Source organism: Emys orbicularis, chromosome 7 (genome assembly GCF_028017835.1).
Source record: "Emys orbicularis isolate rEmyOrb1 chromosome 7, rEmyOrb1.hap1, whole genome shotgun sequence".
Lineage (NCBI taxonomy): Eukaryota > Metazoa > Chordata > Testudines > Emydidae > Emys > Emys orbicularis.
Genome location: NC_088689.1, coordinates 27,811,980 through 27,836,715, shown reverse-complemented (window position 1 = coordinate 27,836,715; position 24,736 = coordinate 27,811,980). Strand labels below are relative to the sequence as shown.

The following is a 24,736-nucleotide window of genomic DNA, read 5'->3' as shown; positions in this document are numbered from 1 at the left end:
TGCTAAGGAGGACCTGGAGGATCCGCTGCTGGGGAGGAGTCCCCGGGGGTCTGCTGCTGGGAGGGGGGAACGGGGCTAGCGGCAACAGCTGCTGGGAGCTGTCGAGGCTCTGGCCGCCCAGGGACCACTGCCAGGGGCCGCCAACAGCGACTGCTCCAGCCGCCCCAAGGACCGCTGCTCGGGCAGTCCCCAGGGCCAGCCGCTGCTAGCCCCAGGGCTGCTCCAGCAGCAGCTGGTGTGGCTGTCGCTAGAGCCACCTGAGCAGCTGGTCCTGGAGCCAGCTGCTTGGGCGGCCCTGGGGTCAGCTACACTGGCCGCTGCAGAAGTCATGGAGGTCGTGGAAAGTCATGGAATCCGAGACTTCCGCAACCCTCCATGACAAACACAGAGCCCTAACCATGACCCTGGCTAAATTGCTTCAATGATTAATTACCCTTACTCTTAAAAATGTATGCTTTATTTCCAGTCTGAATTTATCTAGCTTCAGCTTCCAGCCATTGGATTGTGTTATACATCCCAGGATCGCATCAGCTCTTTTGGCCACAGAGTCACACTGGGAACTCATGTTCAGCTGATTATCCACCATGACCCCCAAATCTTTTTCAGAGTCACTGTTTCCCAGGATAGAGCCCCCATTCTATAAGTATGGCCTACATGCTTTGTTTCTAGATGTATACATTTACATTTAGCCATATTAAAATAAAAGCACTCTGTATCAGTGACCTGTCATGTCCTCTTCATTATTTACCACTTCCTTTATTTTCGTGTCATCTGCAAACTTGATCAGTGATGATTTAATATTTTCTTCCGAGTCATTGATAAAAATGTTAAATAGCATAGGGCCAAGAACCTATCCCTGCAGGACTGCTTGGAGAAACCCCTGCTCGATGAAAATTCCCCATTTACAATTACATTTTGAGACCTATCACTTACCCAGTTTTTAACTCATTTAACGTGTGTATGATGGGGTTTACAAACTCCACACTAAGGCAGAGACAGGGTAAGGGCTGGAGCAGTAGTGGGCCATGTAGTCCCCACCCTCAGGCACTGCCCAGCATGCTTCTGGGAGAAGACCAGGACAAAGGAGCTTCAGGAGCCCCAGGCGGGGGGTGAGAAGGGTGGGAAGAAAGAAGCCATTTCCTGGAGGAGCACCACTCTACAGTAACAGAAGAGGAAGCTTCTATTGAGGGGCCTGCTGACCACCCAAACGTCCCCGCTAAACACTGACAGAAGGACTGGAGTTAGAGGCCCAGACCAATAGGCCTGCTGACGAAACAAATCACCCCATAACAGTATGTACTGTTAATTTTATACCATTCTTATTTTTTAAACAAAATGTCATGTATTACCAGGTCAAATGCCTTAGTAAAGTCTAAGTATATTATGTCAACACTGTATCAACCAAACTTGTAATCTCATCAAAAAAAGATATCAAGTTAGTTTGACAGGATCTAGCCCATAAACCCAAGTTGATTTGTGTTAATTACCTTACCCTCCTTTAATTCTTTCTTAATCAAGTCCCGTATTAGCTGCTCCTTTACCTTGCCAGGAATCAGTCAGGCTGACAGACCTATAATTACCCAAGTCATCCTGTTTACCCCTTACCCCTTAGCTGTCTTCCAGTTTTCCGGAATGTCCACAGTGCACCAAGACTTATTGAAAATCAGCATTAACAGTCCAGGGAGCTACTCAGCCAGCTCTTTTTAAACTCTATCTGGACCTGCTCATTTAATAATGCAGAATAGGCCAGGCACTAGAATGTCAACAATCAATGGAAATAATATTAGACCCAAGCCCAAGCATCATGGAGGGTGTGGCAGGATGAAATCACCAGGCTAGACTAAAGATAGTAAGTACAGAACCTCCCTTTAAATAAGTCAATCATGCCAGACATTCAGCAGCGATTCAAGAAGTGAAAATTGTTTAAGTGTACCCACTGGCAAATCAAAGAGAGAAATAACACATTTTAAAACATGTTTTGACTCTACATTAAAGTCCCATTAAAGTCAATGGCAATATTAAGACTGATTTCAATGAGAACTTGATGAAATCCTAGAAGAAGAATATGCAAATCATTTGGGGGTAAATTTTCAAGAGGGAACTTTGTGTATATAAAATAAAATTGTATGTTAATTTACTCTTTTTGTAAAAGCTACTTAACTGATTATTTGAACTGAAAACACAGACATTTTGTGCAATTAACTATACATAGTTGCACAATAGGCATTCTAAATCAGCTCCATTGCATGAACAAATTCATGTAAGATTTTGAAAAAAAAAAAGAGGAAAAGCTTTTGCACACTAATGGTCATCTCTTTGCTTGATAATGCACGTAGTCTGTACCAACATGTGTGCTCACTGCTCCTGTTAAACAGCCTAGGAACTGCTTTTCTAATGTAATATCCACTTTTCTCCTTCATTTAACAAAACAACAATCTCTGCAGAGAAAACCATTAGAGGCAAAAGCGTATTTTTACTCATGTTAAGTTAGAACATTACTTTGCATTGAAGTGAACATTTTTCTTTCAAATGTCTTTTGAATTTCTTTTCACAGTCATTGTGCATGCTGGTAATCTGGGAGATGTAAAATCTCTAAAATACTTATTTTTTGAAATGATGAGTTTAAAACATGGACTATTTTCCTGTATTCCTTATTGCCAAGATATAATCTGGACTTTGCTACAGGACTTTTTCAGTACATATAACAAACACATTTTCAAATAGATATCAGAACCAAATCTATCCCTCAGTAGTTTGCTGTGTGAGAGATAAAGGATAAAAGCAGTAGAGAGTGCTTTAAAATAAATCATATTTAATAGTTCTTGGTGGGACTTAAGTGGTATTCAGCCCCTGTGCTGGTCTGCTGCTCAGGGGTGAATTTTACCCTGTGTGCTTAGTTGTAAGTTTACCTGTGCACTTTCCCATAAATACCTTTTAAAATAAAAATAAACAGTTATAAAAATAAATTTGGACCCATAATTATATGACTGATTATGCTGCCTGAGGACTTCAGAATGGAGCCCTCAGTTAGGTGCACAACAGTTTCCTTGCTTTTAAGCACCACCAGTGACATTGAATGCACATGCTAGTTCTACTGCCCACGCAGCTCCATGGTTAAATGCTAGAATATTCCATATATGCTATGTATCTCTTCTGAAATTTTACCTATCTATTTTAGGCACTTATATAGCCCCCATTACTGTAGTATCTGAGCGCCTCACAACAGCTCTGTGAGGTAGAGAAGTGCTATTATCCCCATGTTACTGATGGGGACCTGAAGAACGAAGGGCCAGATTTTTAAAGATACTTAGGTAACTAAAAACAGAGATAGGTACCTAATAGGATTTTCAAAGGCAAGTAGGTGCCACTAGATGCCTGTCTGAATCTTTAGGTACTTAAATACCTGGCCGTAACCAACTTGCTCAAAGTCACATAGGAAGTCTGTGGCAAAGTAGGAACTGACCCAGGGTCTCTAGACTAATGTTCTAGCTACTGGACCATCTTTCTGCTTCTTATCTCTGAATGATGTATATCTGAATGTTGTAGAGTTTGTCTTGTGTATGAGACTAAAATATTTTTAAAATTCCGAGCAAAGAAGTTGTTCTTCGTGGTTATAAAAATGAGGTTTGACAAATAATCCTTAAAATATAATTTCTTCAATGAACTTTGCTTCTTTTTCTCTTCATGAACTGTCCAGTAATACATGGCAATTTTCTCAAAATGTATTAATTATTCAAAGTTCTTTGCCAAATATCTTTGTGAATTATTCTCGTTCTATCTAAGGATTGCTCATTTATTGTGAATATTCAATATCAAAATGCAAGCTCAGTAAGTTTGATTAGGCACTTATGGACCAGATACTCATATAGGTAAGTAAATCTGTGTAGTTTTATTGACTTCAATAGAGATATGCAGATTTACACCAACTGAGAGTCTAGCCCCCAGGTAACATAGTGTATTCCATGCGTGGATGAGCATAACTCTTTGATTCAGGTTTTTAGTGTATAATTTTCACATTCGCAAATTTAAAGTTCTCTTTATGCAAATGAATGTACATTCACACATTTTTCTTTCAGTATTCACTCAGCCCTAGATAGCATGGATTTAATGGTCAGTTCTAATGAATTATTCAACTCATTTGTTGAATAATGTGATATTAATCTCTCCTAATCCAATGGTACACAGTTTGAAGGGGAATCCCATAATTATGCAAGGGCAGTTAAATGGATTTAAGAGTGTCAATAACGACACATAACTGCTGCTTGATAGATGTGTTTTGTAATTAATAAAGGGCCAAATATTTTAGGAAGTATTATCAAAGTGATAATATTTGAGATATATATATATATATATATATAAAACTGAACTACACTTCTGTCTTTTATCATATATGACAAACTTTATAATGTGAGTATATTTTTCTTTTGCAGAAAATTTACAGAACAGCTAGTTATCGTTAGAGACTGCAGTAATGAATATTTTTCTCAGAGTACATTACCTGTCCCTGCTCAGCAAGTGCCTTTTCTAGGTCCTCTATTTGAGCTTGTGATCTGTGTATTTCTGCTTGGAGCTGCTCACGCGTCTGTAGGATGTGAGAAAAGATACATCAAACTTTCTCTAAAAGCCAAAATGCTAATGTAGATACATCAAACACTTAAAATATATCAAATACTTATTAAAGACATTTGGGGGAATTAATTTGCAGTGAAATACTTTTATGACAGGGCCAATCATTAAAAAAGGAAAACTTATATGATGGGATAGCAATTTTAAGATACAATTTAAGATTAAAATGAACATCATCCAGTTAACTAGCCACTTAAACAGCAAAAGATTAATTGCTTCTAACATTAGAATATTTGTTACACTCTTTGTTCATAGATCAGAAGAGTTTTGCCCGTATCCAGTTCTATCAAAACAGGATGTTTAAAAAAGCAAATGGAGTAACAGAGATTTGTCTTCCCATAAGAATGGGAGGAAAGATACATTAATAGGCTGAGGGGCATGCTTGATTTCTACCTGTATTTTTGTTGTTTTAAACTGATTTAAAAGAGACCAACAAATATGATGGCACAAATTGTCAAAAGCAGCCTCTACTTTAAGACCATAATTTTGAGTACACAAATGTTTAACTGTACTATACGTAGATTTCAAGCACAAAGGCTAATGGAAAGCTAGTTCACAGTCCAACACCTTTCTGTAAATGTGATGTATATATTTTATGGAGAATAAAGCTAATTCTAATTCTTAACTATCTTTATACATAAAATATGGATGTATGGGTGTGACATACCAGGGTACAATCCAGGCTAATGAGTACCTGCGTGATCCCTTTCAAAACGTAAATCACGCCCTGCTATGTCTCTGTGTGTGTGTGTTGCAACCAGCCAGCCACACCTTGGCTCTTACCTGCCTTGGTTATGCTACAGAGTGACCCCAACACACACCTCAGTCCTGGATTTTGCCCCAGAAATATATTTCCTGTACCACCCAGCCCTCTCCTGGACAGTAATAATATATTTAGTCCATTATTCCTTTAAGGGAAAAATACACACACAACTTGTTACCACAACTGGAGTTACACAGATACCAACTTGAACATACTGGATTAGATAAAACAAGTTTATTAACTACAAAGAGATAGATTTTAAATAAGAAATGAGGCATCAAAGTCAGAAATGATTACAAGAAAAATAAAGATAAAACACTTACTGAAGCCTAACTTAACAAACTACATTAGATTCAAAGCAAAAGTTCTCTCGCCACACGCTGTCAGCAGTCTTACTGACCAAACTCTTTAGGTCAGATCCCCTCCCCCAAAATCCAACAGCTGCTTCCTTTGTCTCTTCAAGTGCAGTGAATGTGATGGGCAGGGAGAGAGAGAGGGATATCTTGTGTGATTGTCCCTTCTTTTTTATAGTTTCAGTCCCCCTCTTGAAAAACATTTCCAACTGAGACCCAGGAGACAAAGAGTCTACGTGGAAGAATATTCCCTGATGGCTTTTTTCACCTCTTAGAACTTCCTTTGATTTCCCTTCCTGCTTGATGACTCTGTTTACTGCTGAAATGCAAATTAAGGCAAGCACACATTCCTTCCTTTGTTTAGGACAGACCTGACTTCTGCCTGGCCAGGGCTATGGCATTTGGAACATGTATTAATTAATAACATCATACCGGGGAATCTTATAACTTCACATACAATGTTGCCACACATATTTTACCAGAACAATCTTGACCAGCAAATTATGAGTTTTCAAATGATACCTTACAAGGCATATTTTGTACAATTACAATAGTGTATACGGTATGAATACAGGGGTGTATTCTACCACAATGGCATTCTATTCTATTCTATATAGATTTTTATACTGTGCTCATCACCATAGTATCTGAGCGCTTGCAGTAGTGCCTTAAGCAACATGACTACACATCTGTCACATTATTTGTTCTCTCATCCTCTTTCCAGGGGAAAAAGCATACGTAATTGAGTGTCTTCTTTTGGTAGGTGTGTCTTTTTTAATAGATCCATTGCTGTGTTTATATTAGAGAAGGCAAGACCAAAGAAATGCTTTTTGTACTTGAAATGGAAAGTGGCGAGGATTGTGACAGTCCTTAGTTTTGAGGGGAGTTCATTACACAATCTTGGACTGCCCCCAGAAAAAGTTCAGTCTCCTGCAGAGGTGAGGGTGAGCTTTACTCTTATTGTTGAGAATTCCATTGTGTCTGAGGAGTGAAGCTGTTGATCACATTCTTTGTCTTGGAGCTTTAGATGATCTTTTAGATACTCTGGGTCCATACCAATGAGTGCTTTGAAGATAAGGACTGAAACCCTAGTCTATGGGAAGCCAAGGTAGGGAGCAGAACACAGATTTGATATGTTCTTGGTAGCCAGTATTGCTCAAAAGATGCACTACAGCATTCTGAACTATTTGGAGTTTCCTAAATACTGAAGGCTTCATGCCCAGTTTATATTGTATTGCTGAAATCCAGCTGAGAGGTGACAAATTCATGTATAACTGAGACCAGGTCTTCGTCCACCAGGAGGGGACAGAGTTTCCTAGTCAAGCAGAGATGGTAGAAAGCATTACTTGCAAATGCTGATATGTGAGAGCTCGGTGTCAGTGAGGAATCCAAGAATATTCCTAGACTATGGACTGAATTGACCAATTGTGGGTGTGTATCTTCAACCAAAGGAGACTGCTCTGTGGTTGCAAGCTCTTCAAAATACTTCACTTTACCTATCAGCATCTCCTCTCTCTTGCTTGGGTTCGGCTTCAAGCAGCTGTACTTTATCCAAGTGCTGATCTCATCCAAGCACTGGGCCATCTTGGTGGTAGTGGTCATATGTGGTGAAGGATCGACAGAATTGTGTATCCTCTGCATATTGCCGACACTTGAGTCTTTGTGCCATCTGACCAGTTCACCTAATGGTTGCATGCAGATGTTGAGAAAGACTGGAGAGAGAATTGATCATTGTGGAACTCCACAAGTGCGGGATCTAGCAGTGGAGCTGCAGTTTCCCATCACTATTTGTTAGCACCATCCTTCCAGGAAGGACACAACCCATTTTAGTACATTACCTTGGATCCCTGTCACCTCTCTTAGGTGAGACAACAGACTCTCATGGTCAACAGTGTAGAATGCTGCAGAGAGGTCCAGCAGGATGACAATGCATATCTGTCCTCTAACCATTGACAAGAGGAAATCATCCATCAGTGCCACTAAAATGGTTTCAGTTCTGTGTCCTGGCCTGAATCCAGATTGTGCCAAGTCTAGAACATTAGTTTTAATTAGATGAGCTTGTAGTTGGCTTTTTGCTAGCTTCTCAACATACATGAAGGCAACTCTTTTGTTTATTCCTGCACTCAGTTTGGTTGAGAATATATATTTTCAGAGTAAGTGAATTTTAGAGCATATATAGATTTAAAAACTATAAACAAACACATCTGAAAACAAAATGATCCAAATTCAACTCCTCCTCTGCTTTCATGCCAAGACCTGAGTTCAGGGTTCACTTCTTCCTACTCAGCTGATGTCCCCACTAACAGTTAAAAAATAAAGCAAGGACTATTGCTGCTTACACTAAATACTAGCATTGCCATCAGGTCTTGCAGGCACAACAGAGAACCCAGAACTGAAATATTGGTTGGCAAAAAGTTTTTCAGTTTATGTTTTAAAGAAAAGTTGCCCATTTTACTTGGAACAGAATTCTGGAAAGCACTTATCTCCATGGATATTGTACTGCTTCTTCCCAAGGCAATAGCAAAATTACCCAAGTATAAACTGAGAATATATTGTTTAACTGGAACAGAATCTGTGTTAAAAAAAGTTTACCATTAAGAGGAACTCAATTGTAAAGCCATTGAGGGTTGTCATTGTACCCTCAACCTCGACTTCAGAAAAGGTACCTTTTGGATCAGGTGATTGCTCTGATGAGAACAAGGGTAGGTTGGTGGCCTATAAATGTGTTTGGGCAGGTTGCAGACAGCAGTAGCAGCATGAGGAAAAGACCAGTTCTGCTCCTTTTGCACCTGACACCCCAGGAGCTTTTCCCACCTATAAATCCACCTGGGCAGGTAGTTAGCCACTTAACACTGAAATCTTATAATTATATTTTGTTGTCAGTATAAATTGCCTTATTTAATTGTTTGCATTATCTGGGTGAACTTTCCTTTTTGTTTGTTTTGAACTGGGAAACATTGAATTATTTCATGTTTGTAATTGCTTCTTGTTTCACCATCACTTTCTTAATGTTTGCAACTTCTACCATGTCAGAGCAGATAGCAGGCAAGCCTTAAAGAAGAGTAATTTCTAAAACTGTTTCACAGATCAAATAGAGTGAGACAATACCTATCTCTCAATCTGGCTATCTGAGGCCTTGTCTACACCCAGCCGCTAGTTCGGCGGCTGGGAATCGAAGTTCCGGGTTCGATTTATCGTGTCTGGTCTGGACGCGATAAATCGATCCCGGAAGCGCTCGCCGTCGACTGCGGTACTCCAGCTCGGCGAGAGGAGTACCGCGGAGTCGACGGGGAGCCTGCCTGCCGCGTGTGGACTGCGTCTGAACCGCGGTAAGTTCGAACTAAGGTATGTTGACTTCAGCTATGTTATTCACGTAGCTGAAGTTGCGTACCTTAGTTCGAAGTTGGGGGTTAGTGTAGACCAGGCCTGAGAGACAAGGGATTAGTCTACTTGCAAGAACATTAGAGAAACCCAGCAGTGTAGGCTGCTTTGGAGTTACCTACCCATTACTTTAAGTTATTCAGTGGAAATGAAACATTAGCTAGATGACCTGGTCTGGAAAGCCAAAATATTGATTCAATCTTAGAACTCAAGCAGGGGAACGTGTTTCATGTTTAATTTGTCTCAAGGGATTGCCTATGGGTTGGGAATGCAATCAGACTACCACACTGCTGTAGGAAATATTCATGGTTGTACTAATATTTCAAACTTTTTATAATTTTAATAAAGTTGTTGCTAATGTGGCCATTTTACCCTAAGACTGTGTTGGATTCTCCTGGAACAATGTGCTTATGAAAAGTGAAAGTGACTGATCCATCGCTTACATAATAGATTTAGGGCCAAATTGAGAGCTTACAGAATTAATATGTACATATTTTGTTCTTTGTCCAAACCGGATATATTCTAATCCTTTCCATCAATTTTCAAATAGTAAAATTAAATGTGACTGTATTAATTGTCCTTCCAGCACTTTATAATGTATAATTTATTCATATTACAGTACATATATGTATTTATAATGTAAATTAAAGCAAGATAATTAGATAGCTGCAACTGCCTTTCTAAGGGGACATTGGAGGAAGATAGGAAGGCACAATGGAATAGTACATTTTGCAATTCAATTAAGAAAATGAATCTCGTTTTGAACTATAAGCCTTTTAAAAATGTTATTCAGAATCAAGTAATCTCAGTAAATCCAGGTTTGAATTTTGGGCATTAACTATTTACGAATATTGGTAATAGATTTTTACCCACGGGGAGCTTAATTTTCCATAAAATATTCTGCTTGACACTCTTGTAAGCTGATCAGTGGTATAAAAATATAAATGCATTAGCCATGGTTTCTTCAGCAATCAGCACTTCAGTGTAAGAGAATGGAAATCTGACTGCTTTTAGAGACCATAAATTACAACACTGCATTTGAGATAGCAGTGTAGACGCATTAGTTATTCACAGCAGACAATATTATGGACAGACCCTACCATGAGGAATATCAAACAGGTATTAAAGGAGGATTAAAGGAAAATAAAGAGGGGGGGGGGGAAAGAGAAGCCTCCTGAAAAATGTTGAAACCCAGTTTAACTCTTTTTCAACTACTGCTAATATACAATTGTCTGTGCAGTACACCCTGTCATCCTGGTCAAATTCCAATCTGAATAATTACTTTCATTCAATCTATAGTATATCTGCAATTTTATTTGGAAGGTAATCTTCACTTCCTCTCCTAAACTTCTGTATACTGTTGCTGTGTTTTGGCCCAGAAATGGTTGGTGGCATAATCTCTAAGTTTAGCCTGTGTATTACTTTGTCCAAAAGCACTTTGGAACCTATCATCATGAAAGGTGCTTTATAAACCTATGATTATATCATATATACATGCATATTAAACTACTACAGACCAGATCCTCAGCTGGTGTAAATTGACATAGCTTCTTGACCTTCAATGGCACTACCCCGATTTACACCAGCCAAAGATCTGGCCTATTAGTTATCACAACAACCTGAGCAAGTAAAATTAGAAAAATGTACATAATTGCAATCCTTTATTTTCATGTAATATAAGCCATTTAGACCTTAACTTCTCGTTCTGCATCCAATGTTCCTCCGACCTGTTCTTGCAACAAAGCATATGCTCGTTGCAAAGCCTGATATTCCATTGTCAACTGCCGAAATCTCAGTTCTGTTTCTTCTTTGGCCATGCCCTGAAATGGAAAAAAAAAAAAAGGATTCTTCCAAAACTGAAAGTAAAGAAAGCCTCACAGAAACCTATATTATTTTCTCTGAAGAAGGAAGTTGGTGGCATTAGAGCCAATAATTTATAGTACTTTTAAAATACAAGTTAGCAAGTGCTGTTCATAAGATCTTGTTTAAGTGCTCTCTAGTTATTTCAGTCTTTCCAGGAAAATATCACGTAGACACACTTCACTGAAATGAAAGATGTGTCTTTCTTTCAGAGTTGGCACTACTTGCCAGCACTGCTGATCACAACCATTATGAAGAAAAGTTCCTCCTTTTTGCAGAAAGATGCAGAGTATGTCATCCATGAAGCACTATGACGGTTGAACTTACCCTCAATCACTGCACCACACACAGTCACCACTGGTGATGTGCCAATGGCATTTCTGAATTAATATATGACATTTGCATTGGTACTATGTTCTTCAAATGAGACAAAGACCAAGGAGTGAATAGTGAATGGATGACCTGATTTTCAGAGACACTGAGCATCCACAACTACCACTGAAGTCAATGGCTATGTCTACATTGCAATAAAAAAAAGCCCATGGCACTGAGTCTCAGAGCCGGAGTCAACTGACTTATGCCCCCGGGGCTTGGGCTGTGAGGTTAAAAAATACAGTGCAGATGTTTGGAGTTGGGCTGGAGCCCGGGCTCTGAGACCCACCCCCATCATGGAATTACAGAGCCCAAGCTCCAGCACGAGTTGAACACCTACACTGCAATTTTTAGCCCCACAGTCTGAACCCTGCAAGACTAAGTCAGCTGATCCGGGGCAACCTTGGCTATGCTGCTGGTCTTTTATTTCAGTGTAGATGTACCAAATGAGAGATGTGGATCTTCAGCGCCTCTCGTTGATCTTCTTTACCTATCCTGCTTTAATGCTGTAATACATTAGTATGGTTCATTAATATAATGAATTTGATATGAATGAAATTCACTCTATGCAACAGCCACGGCTATTTTGAAGGCTTATATCCAACTTCAATGGTGCACGGAACTTGAACCAACTGTCTGCACATGAGTGAATTTCATGCTATAGGAACAGGGAGAAGTATTTGCTCAATGTGTTTATTAAAAATGAATCAACAGATTTATGTTTCTCTCTCTCCCTCTCTCTCTCACACACACACACTCTTAAATTATGTAGCCAGCTATGACACAGATATGAATTATTACACTCCCTTCTTTAGAAATCTGCAATTAAACTGTGAAACAGATGGTGAAGGGCTGACTGAAATGATGCAGCTATTAAAGAATCAGATGCTGTAAAAACATAGTTCACTATCATGGGGCTTATTTTTTTCTATAGCAAGTTTCTTGCTGGAGCCTAGAGACAGGTAATGGTACATAGATCTGACATGAGATTCTGAAAACACTCACTGCCTTTATCTGAATGTACTTTTGGGAATAGTCTTCAAAATACAGGTGGTATTTGGCCACCGGTGCCTGCCTGCAGTATTTCTTAACAGCTGCCTCTTCTTATTCTGACATCAGAAGCTGCAGAATGGCGACCTCTGTTGAGGGGCTGGTGAAAAGATAGAAGTACTTACAGAGTCTTTCTTCGGCCTTGGCTCACACCATGGATTTGGACAATTCAATTCAATATGGATTCGGGCTGTGCTCTGTACTTAGGCCTGGAATACACCTAAAACTTAGGTTGGCCTAGTTATATTGCTCAAGGCAGTGAAAAATTTCACACCCTATGCAACACAATTAGGTTGACCTAACCTGCACTGTAGTCGAGGCTGAGTGGATAGAAAAATTCTTTAATCAACTTAGCTACTTCCTCTCGAGAGCGTGAATTTACTACAATTACAAAAAACCCACCTTCTGTCACGATCATGAGAATGTTACAGTGTTACAGCGGTGTCGCTGCAAAGCTGCAGCTGTGGCACTGTTTTGCTTGTCGTGTAGACAAACACTTAGGTCAAAATGTGAAGTCATTGGATAAGATGAATGTTGAGCTCAGTTTATATGTGAAGCTAAATATGCATTCAGTCCCAATATGAATCTTCCCAGCCATAAGGTCCACACAGCCTTTTCAGTATTCCCACCCCTAAAAATCTGCTAACTCCCACACTTTTGGGGATAGGAATTACATAAAGTTTCAGGTTTTTGCCAACAATAGTGGGGTGACTTGCCCCAAAATGATCAGCCTCCATGCATAGGATTAAGCTCATGATCATTTGACTACACCAGATTTTAGTTTTCCAGTCAAAGGGTATATCAATGTGGAGTTCTCCATAAACAAGGACAGGATAATTGTCTTAATAATATGACCAACAATTCTGAGTTAGATATAAGAATACACAGGATAAATTTAAGTGTCATCACATATTCTAGATTAATGGAAAATACCTCTTCCAAGTCATCATCAGGAGTGCAAGGAGTTTGATCTGTTCGGTCAGTTTGATACGAGATAGAAGAACCATCAGACTCCAGAGAAGCTTCTTCATCATAGCCAAAAAATGTCTCCACAACCGGCTTCTGACCAAATGACAATGTGTAAATGCAGATGAACAATGCAAATAAACCTTACAATATGGCATAGCCAGCTGAGCCCCTTGAAATGTCCGAAAAACCCTCTGATGGGTATCTCCAGTAAGTCTGAAGCAGAGTTTGGCTTAAACAGAAAATTTGTATTCTAAACTTTGTACTCTGTTTCAGCATACAGTGATATGCTTTTCAAAGTGTGGTTTCCCTCCATTTGTTTTAATGAACTCTCTCAGGGGGAAATGAATTGTTCTCATACTAAAATATCAGGAGAGTTTCCAATGTGTTACTTATTTCTAAATACAGAAGTTGCTTCTTTATAAATTTATGTTAAACTTTTTTCAGACCATCCATAATGTTCTAGTAAAACTATATGTTGCTTTAATTTGCTGAGTGGATTATTTTATTTGTTATTTGGAAGCCTGGAGTTCTCTCTTACAAGTATTTTGTCATATTTATTTTATTTAGTTTGCTTCAAATTTTAGGCAGGAGGCAGTTCTTTAGCCACATCATCCATTCCCCGATCCATCTGTATGGATACACACCAGCACACACGTAGCCTCATACAATTAGTCTGGGATTTGTTTGGCCCACAGTAGTTAGGGATAAAACACAAGGGCCACTGCTCTGACTTACACCTTCTGTAACCCCACTGAAGCTTTGACCCTTCACGTAGAGTATAGTTTACTACTAATTCAGCTCCTTGACATTTCACCCTCTCCAACCACTGCACAAGTACATTAATTATCCCTCAGACAGACTCTGTAATTAACATTTCCTTCTTCCAGCTCACTGAGCACTAATTGTAATGCTGCTACTGCTTCTGACCAATAATTTTTGCGCATTTTGCTAAATTTTATAATGAATTATTTACATCTTACATACATTTTTAGGCACTGTTGTAAAAAAATGAGTTCACTTCAGGATTTTCTAATTCACAGGAGCTGTCTACTCTTTACACAAATTGTCACTTGTTATTGAGTTCCTGAGGGATGCTCATGCGATACACAGTACAATTTATATATTAAAGCACACATATTAAAAAGCAAACAATGTGTAGTTTAAACAGTTCACTTCCTATAGCACATGCATTATATATCACTAATGAATATTACCGACATCAAGGGTGAAATTGGGGGTGAGAAAGGTGATGTTGTTCTTCCATGCTCCACCCACAAAATCAATCCACACATTCTTGTTTTAGATCAGGGCCGCCCAGAGGATTCCGGGGGCCTGGGGTCTTCGGCGGCAGGGGGCCCCCGCCGCCGAAGACCTGGCACTTCGGTGGTGGGTCCCAGGGTGGAAGGACCCCCCGCCGCGGGTCTTCGGGGCACTTCGGCGGCAGGTCCCGGAGCGGAGGGACCCCCCGCCACTGAATTGCCGCTGAAGACCAGGAGCGGAAGAAGCTCCGGGGGCCCGGGCCCCGCAAGAGTTTTCCGGGGCCCCCGGAGTGAGTGAAGGACCACGCTCCAGGGGCCCCGAAAAACTCTCGTGGGGGCCCTTGCGGGGCCCGGGGCCTGGGGCAAATTGCCTCACTTGCCCCCGCCTCTGGGGGCCCTGTTTTAGATGACCACAAAAATCTATTTAGGATTGCTCTTAAACTGCTTGATCTAAGTGACTCAAAAGTCACTTCTAATTTGGAGAGTTAATGTTTGCTTGTTGAACCCTAGATCCTTAAGGTGAAATCCTGTCTCCATTGAAGTCAATGGGAGTTTTCCCATTGCCCTCAGTAGAGCCAGCATGCACCCTTGCTGCCAGACTTTGAGAGTTGATGACCATTTGTATGGACCATTGATGTCACTAAGCAAGACGGTTGTGCTCATCAGCTCTATACAAATAAATATAGATTTAAACTTTTTTTTTTTTACCTTAGGGAGTTTTGTCATTTTCTTCCTTTGTTTCCTATACCTTAAAAGCTTATCCCGTTCCTGGAAAAATGAATTAGATACATTTGTTAGCTAATGTCAGTGTTTTATCTTTTAATTGCTCTGTGTAAATGTTTGCATTATCCTTCAAATTGAGAAAAAATTGAAAAAGTAGTTTCAATATCAGCCATAGCATTGTAATGCAATGAGAAATAGGCAATTTTTCATCAATCAAGTGCTAACTGCTCTCCAAAATATTGCAAGTTTGCAGTAAGAACATATCAGTTGCTTGAGTATATAGATGAAAATCCTGACAACTAAGGAGAACTGATTGCTCCATCCTACACACTGTAGTAGGGGGCTCGATGGGCAGAACATTCATTGAATTCTGTGTTATAGTGCTCTTCTAATAGATGGAATATCCTGGCAGTATTGAGATGCATGGGGTAAACACTGTTCGTGGATGTGTGCATGGCTTCTATTATTTTCAAAAGAAACCGTGGGGCACTTGTCATCTGCCCCAACTGTAGAAAATTCAGGGCCTGATTTTCAAAAGTGCTGAGCTTATGTAACTTCAGTTGACCTTAACAGGAACTATGGGTGCTCAGCACCTCTGAAGATCAGGGTTCAGCTTTTTCTGTTATCAGGAAGTATTTTTAGTCAGTGGCTATTATCAAAGATCTAATACTAGTGGTACTGAATTTTAACACAATATGAAAAACGTTTTGTTCTGGGTGGTTAACAAAGAAAACCCCCAATATTGATAAAACATTATCCTCCAGCTCATTCATTTCCTAACAGGATTCAAAACATATTATGGGATAGATTGATCACATATTCTTATTGCTGCTGACATCATCACCACTAATGGAGATTGTCCAATCAGAAAACTAGTGCTAATAGTTTTGTGAATGGCAGAATAGAATATAAATCACCGTTCCTTAGCTTCATTGGCTTTGTTGTGCTGACAGCAGTGAAAACAGACTTTCGTCAATAAAAGTTAGCAGATGTGACTTGCACGCAATAAATGCTCATCTACAACAGCAAAAGGGATCCTTATCTGATAGCAATGGGTCCCACTGCACAGATTCTCAATACACCAGTATGGATAGGACAAAACTATTTTCAGGCCCATTGTAGAAAGCATGACTGCAGCTTAGTGGAAACTGTCCCTCTGGGTTTTCAGCTCAGGAAGCAGCTCTGTATTTTAGGGGGCGACAGGACCCCAGTGTTGAGGCTGCCAAGTGGATGCACTAATTGGTGCATTGTCTGGGCAACTGCCCATGCTGACTTTTTAGGCTGTGCTGTCTTTCCATATATCCCACTGGTGAAAGGGAAATTGAAACTGTTTTCCAGTATCACAATCCTGCTCCCACCCCAAGGAATTTCTGCTGCTAGGGTCCTCATTGATAGAGTCCCTGGGTTAAATCTAGCCTCTGAATATAAAGTAAATTCATAACAAATATTACTTTGAAACACTTCATTAATACAAGAAAATATGAGATGTTGCAGCTGGCCTGCATGATCTCAAAGAACCACTGCCTAAAATACACAGAAAGGAACATAGTGAAATTAAATATATGCCTTACTTACTATTACGCTCTTCACATAGCCAGCAGTTTCAAGAGTCTAATAAAAATAATTAGAGAATGTCATTAAGTGCAAGGGTATATACATTTTGTTTGCTTTCTACTTAATTGCACAGCCTGTTTCTACCCTTAAAAAAAAAAAAAAAAGTCTGAATTATTTTAGTTGTAACACAAGACACAAGAAATCTTTCATTTATTCAGGAAAACCCCCCACAATGGATGTGACAATGCTGGCAAGTTAGAACATTCCATTCTGTGTGGCTAACATCCTGTGGTGGTGCCACTTTAAAGCTGTAATCAGTATTGCAATAGAATGTTATTTAACTGGATGCTGCAGTCCATACCTAGGTTTAACGCTCATTCGCTGTAACTGGAATTTTACCATAGTAAGGACTAAGGACTGGGATTTTTTAAAGCCAAATCATCCCCTTCAATACTGCCTGTAGAGGGGATAAAACCTGGTGGATCCAGGAGGAGGGATGTGGAAGTGTGGAGGAGTGCTGCCTTTACAACATCATACTGCTTTTTCCCTGAGGAGGAGGGACTGAGCCAGGAAAACACTCGTTGTCTATGGAATAAACACTCCTCAACCCAGCGGGATTCCTCATGTGAAATTTATATTGACTTGAAATTCCCTAATGTCCCTGCCCAAAGTGAAAAACTGAGTAAAAACTCACTGAATTTACAATCCCCAAAGCAGCATTAGCTCATGTAGATGACCTATGGTCCACAGTTGTTATAGAACTGGCTTTGGGATGCTTAAGAAAAATCTGCATAGCATTTTTTTAAAAAAAATTACTATGAAGCTTGCTTAAGGATCCATTCATGATTTCATTTTCTACACCAAACACCTGTGGTCTGCAGCCTCAACTTAACTGATCACAAGAAGCATTATTAAAAGGAAATTATTAAAAGGAAAACAAATTTTAAAAGATTTAAGCATCTTAAAATAAGCCCGAAACATTGGAAAATATTCCCTTTCATAAGTTTCCTGTTTTTAGGCCTGATCTTGTTCCCATTGAAATCAGAGAGAGTTTTCCCATTGACTTTAATGGGAATAGGATCTGGCCATTAGTGTGTTTCCAAGAAAGCTCAGAAAATCTGAAAGAAGCTCCTTTATACAAATGCTGAGCTGAGTGAAGGGGATCTTTCAAAAAATGTTCCACATTTTACTTTAAGTTCAGTTCCGTTATAAAGGGAAGCCCATGGAAATCATCACCGTATGTTTGTTGACAACACAAGCTGTTCCTGTTTGCTTGGTGTTTTCTTTTCTTTTGCTATGACCAAGAGCACTAGGAAGGCTGTGCTATTTGATTACCTTAGAGAGTTCATCTATGATATTTTGCTGTTCAATAATTTGTAGCCTCAGAAATTCAACTTCTCTTTCTTCTTGACTCTGGTCAAGGTCATTTAAAGAGCTTGGTCTCCTTATTATCCCAGCCCTTTGTCTCTGAAAAAAAAAACCCCACAGAACAAAATTGTAAATGATTAAAAGTCTTTGCCAAAGCACAGCATATAATCCTTCCCTTTTACAACCAGTAATTCATCTAGGCTATTTGCTAAACTGATGGTGATTCTCTCTCTATCTCTCCCCTCTGCCTGCCCCCCATCAAACAATAAATCTAGGTTGGGATTCTAGCTCCTCAGGCTAGAAAAAGCTAGAAGCTAGGACATCAGGAAGGCATCATGCTCATAGTCACCAGAGAGGAAAGTCAGTCTCGTGCACCATCTGGTAGCCCACTGAGGACTTTGATTAACATCAGTCTTGGAAAAGACAGTCTGTTCAGCTTTATATTGCTGAAGGAGGAATTTAAAGATGTGGCAAAAGGAATCCTAAATGGAGGTTAATTCTTTCTGGATTGTTCCCATTATCTTCAGCAAGACTGGATCTAGAGAGTGTAAGAGCAACTGAACTTTTTTATTAAAGTGTTTTTGGTCCTGCTGAATGCATGTCATCTCTCACTTACTCAATTACCATTAATGTTCAACTTTAAACATAAACAAATAAAAATATTGAGTCACCGGTGCAAATTTCCAAATCACCGCAAGGCAATTGTGATACGAAAATCACAATTTAAGCGAGATAATTTGCATCCATATTCTCCTGAGCACTACTGAGCATTCAGCTGGATCAAAATATAGGCATTTTACTATAGCTCAGAATTTGAAAAAAAATAAAAATAAATAAAAAGCAAAAGTAAAACATTTGCTGAACTAGGATATCAATGCCTGAAAAGCAAACTCTTTCTTGATCACTTTCTCACTGTATAACTGGAACGTCATCTGTTAATAAGCAAAAGCCATAATCACTTATTATATATAAAATAATACCAGAAAAAACACTTAGAAAAATGAAAACACTTGTTTAATATCCTGCAAGCTTGTGATGATATTTTTGTTAAATATCTGATTTCCTCAAACCTGTATATATTAAGTTATTTGCTCTTCTTATAGATGACAGTGGCAAGGGGGAAACCTACCATTTCTATGTTCTCTTGAGTTACAAATTTTAATTTATTTTCCATTCGACGTAAGGCATGGGATAAATCTTCATTCTTCCTACTGAGACGCTTATTTTTGTCCAGGAGAGGTTTATACTGACTTTCTGCTTCTCTTAGACGTTTTAACTAAAATATTAAAAAAATGCATTACACGGTATAACTATTTCCATTTATCACTTTAAGACATATTGATAGAATTTATTACAACTAAAGTAATTTTACTACCAGAGTAATATAATTCACTTCCAATTTTGAAAAATGCAAAGCAGTGTCATCTTGGATTCCTAGATTATGTTCCTGTCTCTGCCATTGACTCACCGTGTGACCTTGGGCAAGACGCTTGACCTCTTTGACCCTTCACCCATATACCCAACCCCCTCCCTTGCCTACACACACAAACCCTTCATTCACATATCCAGTCAAGTACTGGGGGTACAGGAAAAAACATGCAACAGGGCCAGGGGCGATATGACAGCAGCAGTTTTTAAAATCAGGTCCCCTCCAATTTCTGCTAACTTGGGGCCTGATCCAAAGCCTACTGAAATCAATGGAAAAACTACCATTGATATCAGTGAACTTTAGATCATGTCCTCAAGGCACTCCATCAAACTGTCTTCTGCTGATCACATGAAGGTGCAGGGATTCAACTGTATCTGTCAATTCGATTTACCTGTCTAGGTTCTTACATGGCACCTGTCACTCAACATTATGAATACAGCCATAAATCATTTTCATTTCCCTCTCCTTCTTCTGGACTTTGGGTATATTTTGTTTGTTCCTTTGTGCTGTTATTGTGGGACAGTTCTTCTCTCTGTCCCCCAACAGGCCAGAGGAGAGAAACCTGGATTAGAGATGTCAACTTTCGCCCACCGGGGTGGAGTGGGGAGGGCAGGGGCAGGAAGGGTTCAGAAATTCTTCTTTCCCCTCCTCATATCAGAGGTCATTGGAGAGGATGTCATCACAGGATTGCACTCCCTCCCCTCAGTGGGCAGGGAGTGGCTCAGCCTGGCAACTCTGGGCATTGGATGCTTGGGAGAGTGAACAGGAGGCAGGATCATCACTCTGCTTGCTGTGCCACTTCTAGTACTGGAGCATACAGAACAAGCTGAGCACATATCAGTTCAGGCTCAGCCCAGAAGCCCATGTTGGGCACTAAGTTATAACTAAATTACAACAAGGTGACTCTTTGACAATGCCTCTTCCAAGAGTTTTAATAAGTTCATTAGAAGTTAAAAAAACAACAACAAAACCTGTAGCAACCTAAGACTTTTTCTAACTCTAAAACTGTCAATCCTTCATGAGTAAAAGCCCAATGTAAGGCTGAGTCTCTTTAAAGGGCATAGTGTGAGCACACTGCAGAAAAAAATATACCACTACCTAATTAAAGGTTCCACTGAAAAAAATGCCAACCAATATTTACTTAAAAATAAAATTGTTTTATGAACTAATCATATTGTGGACAATGTTATGTTATTGTATGGAATACTACCAGGCATAAAGGAAAGAGAGAAGCAGGGTTAGCAATTTTCTAATCTAATATGGACGCTATATGTAACCCCAGATTACACTTTTGAATTGCTGGTCTAATATTCTCCATAATTCAGTCTATATGCAGTTTTCCTGCATGGCACCAGTACTGTAAAATACATTCTGTGTTTGACAGCATACATACCATTAACTAGCAAATCTTTAAACAGCATTCTTGCATTTCAAACACACAGCGGACCAAATTCAGCCCTACTGTAATTCCATTGCAGCCTATAAAGTCGTACCAGAGATGACACACGATGTTCTATACACGGTGTTCTCAATTTCAGTAAACCTAATATGCTCCATGTTGTGCACTGTGTATTTTTAACTCAATAGAGATTAGATTCTACAAGTATGGGCAACCAATAAGACGGAGCAAATAGTTTTGGGTAATAAAGGCCTATATCAATCTTCTCCCAAAACCTGAACTAAACCTAATCCTGAATCCAAAGTTGTTCTTTTTTAGGCTTTCATATCTGCCCTCCGCCCATCAATTTTGTATGTCACTTAATTGCCTGGAAAGAGCAGTGGAAGTGCCAAAACAGGAACATGGCATCTACTCTACAGGATCGGGGCATTGGTTCATCATCTCTGAAATCCAAATTATGACAGTGGCAAATGCCTGATGCTTCAGAAGAAGGGGGGGGGGGGAATCCATAATACACTGACCAATTTTGCCATGTCATACAAAGGGATAGGACAGTGTGGGGTGGGGCGAGCTGACCAGGATATGAGATTTGATTAGCTCTTTACAGGAGACAGGCATGGCTACAGCTGAATGGTTGGTTTTAAAATTACCCCTTTATATCAAGCTAGAGTACTTGATTCTGTGACCTCCTAGTAGTGAATTTTATGGTGATAAATGTTTCTCATGGTGTTTTCTGCCAGGTGGGAAGCACCTCCAAGAAGCTGTGCATTTTTGCTCCCACTTTCACAAATTCAAGAGCCTCCATTCTGCTCTTCAGGTCTTCCATGCTGCCTGGATAATGTCCCCATTCACTCTCTGGGGATCAACTGAGAGCTGATACTACATAATGAATCTTCCAAAGCAGATGTTCTTCTCTTACTCTGTGAATATGTTCTGCAACAGTTACCATATGAACCACGATAAAGGAGTTTAATGTTGTCTCTAGTGAGTGTCCACCTGCCAGTGCAAATTCTGATATGCATTCATTTCCTAAAATGTAATGGTAGTTCTTACTTACAAGCTCATTTCTTTCTTCTGACAGCAATGCATTCCGATCTTCCAGTTTCCGGATGATTGCACTTAGCTCAGCAATTTTAAGTTGGAAACGCCGGGCATCTTTTTCATCCAGCTGCTGTTCCTAAAACAAAGACCAACTGCAAATAACTGTTCATAAGATCAAACTTTTTCAAAGACACCAACTTTGTTATTGTCTGAATCCAACTATTTCTAACCTATTACACAGGAGAATGTAATCTGTGCCTTAGTACGGGGGTTCTCAACTGTTTTCTTACTGAGGCCCCTCAACATGCTATAAAAACTCTACAGCCCACCAGTGCTACAACAACTGCTTTTCTGCATATAAAAGCCAGGACCAGCATTAAGGGATAGCAAGCAGGACAATTCCCCGGACTCCACGCCACAGGGGTCTCCGCAAAGCTAAGTTGCTCAGGCTTTGGCTTCAGCCCCAGGTGGCAGGGCTGGGAGCCCCAGGCTTCAGCCCCACACAGCGGGGATTCAGCTTTCTCCCCTGGGCCCCAGCAAGTCTAACACTGGCCCTGCTCGCGGCCTGCCAGGTGCCCCGGGCCCCTGGTTGAGAACCGCTGCCTTAGAACTGAAAACTGCAAGATGAGACCAACAGAAAATTGAAGGAGCAGAAATGTAAGAAAGTATGCAAATGCAAAAGTATGTATATGCAAATACAGAATCACAAATGTTAAACTTGGAAACATGAAAGACAAAAATTGAAAACTAAGGCAATGTTTCCAATATATGCCACTGTTGAACTGAGTATTTCAGACATGTGACTCACTCTAAGTAGTCTGTTAAAGGGAAATTATATTTATAAATACTGAAAAATAAATGTAGGAAATCCATGCAATGATACCATTGCATAAGTTTCTCTTCTATGAAGTTGTGGCCCTACTTTAGCTTTTAATGGGTCAGTTATAAAGGTTTATGGTTTAATCGACCAAAAAGTGAAAATGTTTAAATCAAATTGTAAATGAATACAAATATAAGAAGACATGTTTTTATTCTTCTAAATCAGAAAGCAGTTACATTATATTTACAAAAGTTATAGGATTTTTTCTTTCACTAGCATTATTCTAATGTTTGATAAAACTTAAGTACAGAACTTTAATCAGAGCAAGCAAATTAAAGTCCATGATCCTAATGGAACTTTCAGAAGTTCTAGGATTCCTCATTCAACAGGTGCAGGAGAGGCTCAGAATAAAAAAGATTTGTTGTTTGTGTTTTCTATTATCTATACTTTTACTGAGAAAATTAAGAACCACTGCAAAATAAATCTTGATGAGAATCAACAATGAAAAAAGTTAACATATGTCGCAGACATATGAAGTCAGTTAACTGAACATTTTTACTATTAGCAAATTAATGCAGAAGCAGGAAGGTGGCACAGTTACATAGAAAGCCAATATAAAAAGGTGACTAAAGTTTAATGCCATAGGATATTGCATAATATGAAAGAAACAGTGGAGAATAGGTTAGTAGGTATTTAGTTCACTTCCTAGACCACTGGTTGAAAGCAAAAGCACTTAGCAGCATGTAAATATTAATAATAGAGATGTTCTAGTCGGACTGCAGTACCCTGTAAGCTTGCATGCTGTTGGTTACACACACTACCTTTACTGATTTCCCTTTGTAAATTGTTCTTTTACATTTGCTTACAACACATAGTGTTAGTAGACTGGAAAACTAGCACACACACACACATTACTAGAAAAGCATTTGCATAATTTGTCAGCAGATACTATGTCACACTGTCAAATTAAAGCAGGTGTTTGAAGTATGATACATTTTAAAAAATTGAATATTTCACCTTGCTAACAAAAACCAAACTAAACCGAAAAAGCAAAAGCTTTCCCATGATCAGATTTGATTCTAGTTTTAAAGATCCCACTATTGAATTGCCACATTAAAGGAAATCTCCTTGGTTTGCTCTGTACTGCTATGGGAAAGCTGTTGCTTAAAATGTGCACTCATCAAGATTTTGTCATTTTTTGTTTGCTTGTTTAGGTGAAACCACGTGAAAGTGCTTACGGGGCTTCCTGAATGATCTGAAGCGTCTCCTGCACCACTTGCATAAGGAAGTTCCCGTTTGGGGCTGCTCAGATGCCGATCAGACTCTTTGATCTGGGAAAGTTGTTCATCTAAAGCCTCCTTTTGGAGCTGAAGTCTCTGAGCATGCCCGGCTTGAACCCCTAACTCTCTTTCCAGCACGTAGACTGCTCTGTCTTTAAATTTTATCTCCTCCATCTACAAGGAGAACAAAATACAATCACACAAGCATGCATGTTACAGGTCTCTGGTTACCATGGAAACTGGCAGCATCACACTAGCACAGCATCTTGGACTGTACCCAATGGCAACCATATCACAGTCAGTTTCACAGATTTGACATTCCTTAACACAAAAAACAACACCCTTTGGAAAATAAAATAGCAATGAGTGTTTGACAATGGCCATATGAACGGAATTGCTTAATTGCTTCAGTAATTATTTCTATACTTTTAACTACTTTGGGAGCCACCCAGCAGAAATGATCATTTTGCACCAAGAGTTTCTCAGCTA

The 24,736-nt window shown here is 39.5% G+C and overlaps 1 protein-coding gene across 21 annotated transcripts in view; it reads right to left on the bottom strand.

Moving 5' to 3' along the window:
* The window catches only part of JAKMIP3 (Janus kinase and microtubule interacting protein 3), a 98,373-nt gene that overhangs the window by 26,436 nt on the left and 47,201 nt on the right, over positions 1-24,736 (bottom strand). For 4 of the 21 annotated variants that reach the window (XM_065407354.1, XM_065407356.1, XM_065407357.1 and 1 more), the window contains exons 3-11: positions 24,206-24,421; positions 22,164-22,283; positions 19,408-19,554; positions 18,246-18,377; positions 16,932-16,967; positions 15,342-15,401; positions 13,339-13,467; positions 10,815-10,943; positions 4,499-4,582 (exon numbers count right to left, since the gene is read on the bottom strand). In XM_065407354.1, coding sequence (XP_065263426.1) covers positions 4,499-4,582; positions 10,815-10,943; positions 13,339-13,467; positions 15,342-15,401; positions 16,932-16,967; positions 18,246-18,377; positions 19,408-19,554; positions 22,164-22,283; positions 24,206-24,421 — 1,053 coding nt within the window. Of the gene's footprint in view, positions 1-4,498; positions 4,583-10,814; positions 10,944-12,679; positions 12,681-13,338; positions 13,468-15,341; positions 15,402-16,931; positions 16,968-18,245; positions 18,378-19,407; positions 19,555-22,163; positions 22,284-24,205; positions 24,422-24,736 lie in introns of all 21 variants that reach the window. The other 17 variants (XM_065407360.1, XM_065407364.1, XM_065407355.1 and 14 more) reach the window with 11 other exon arrangements.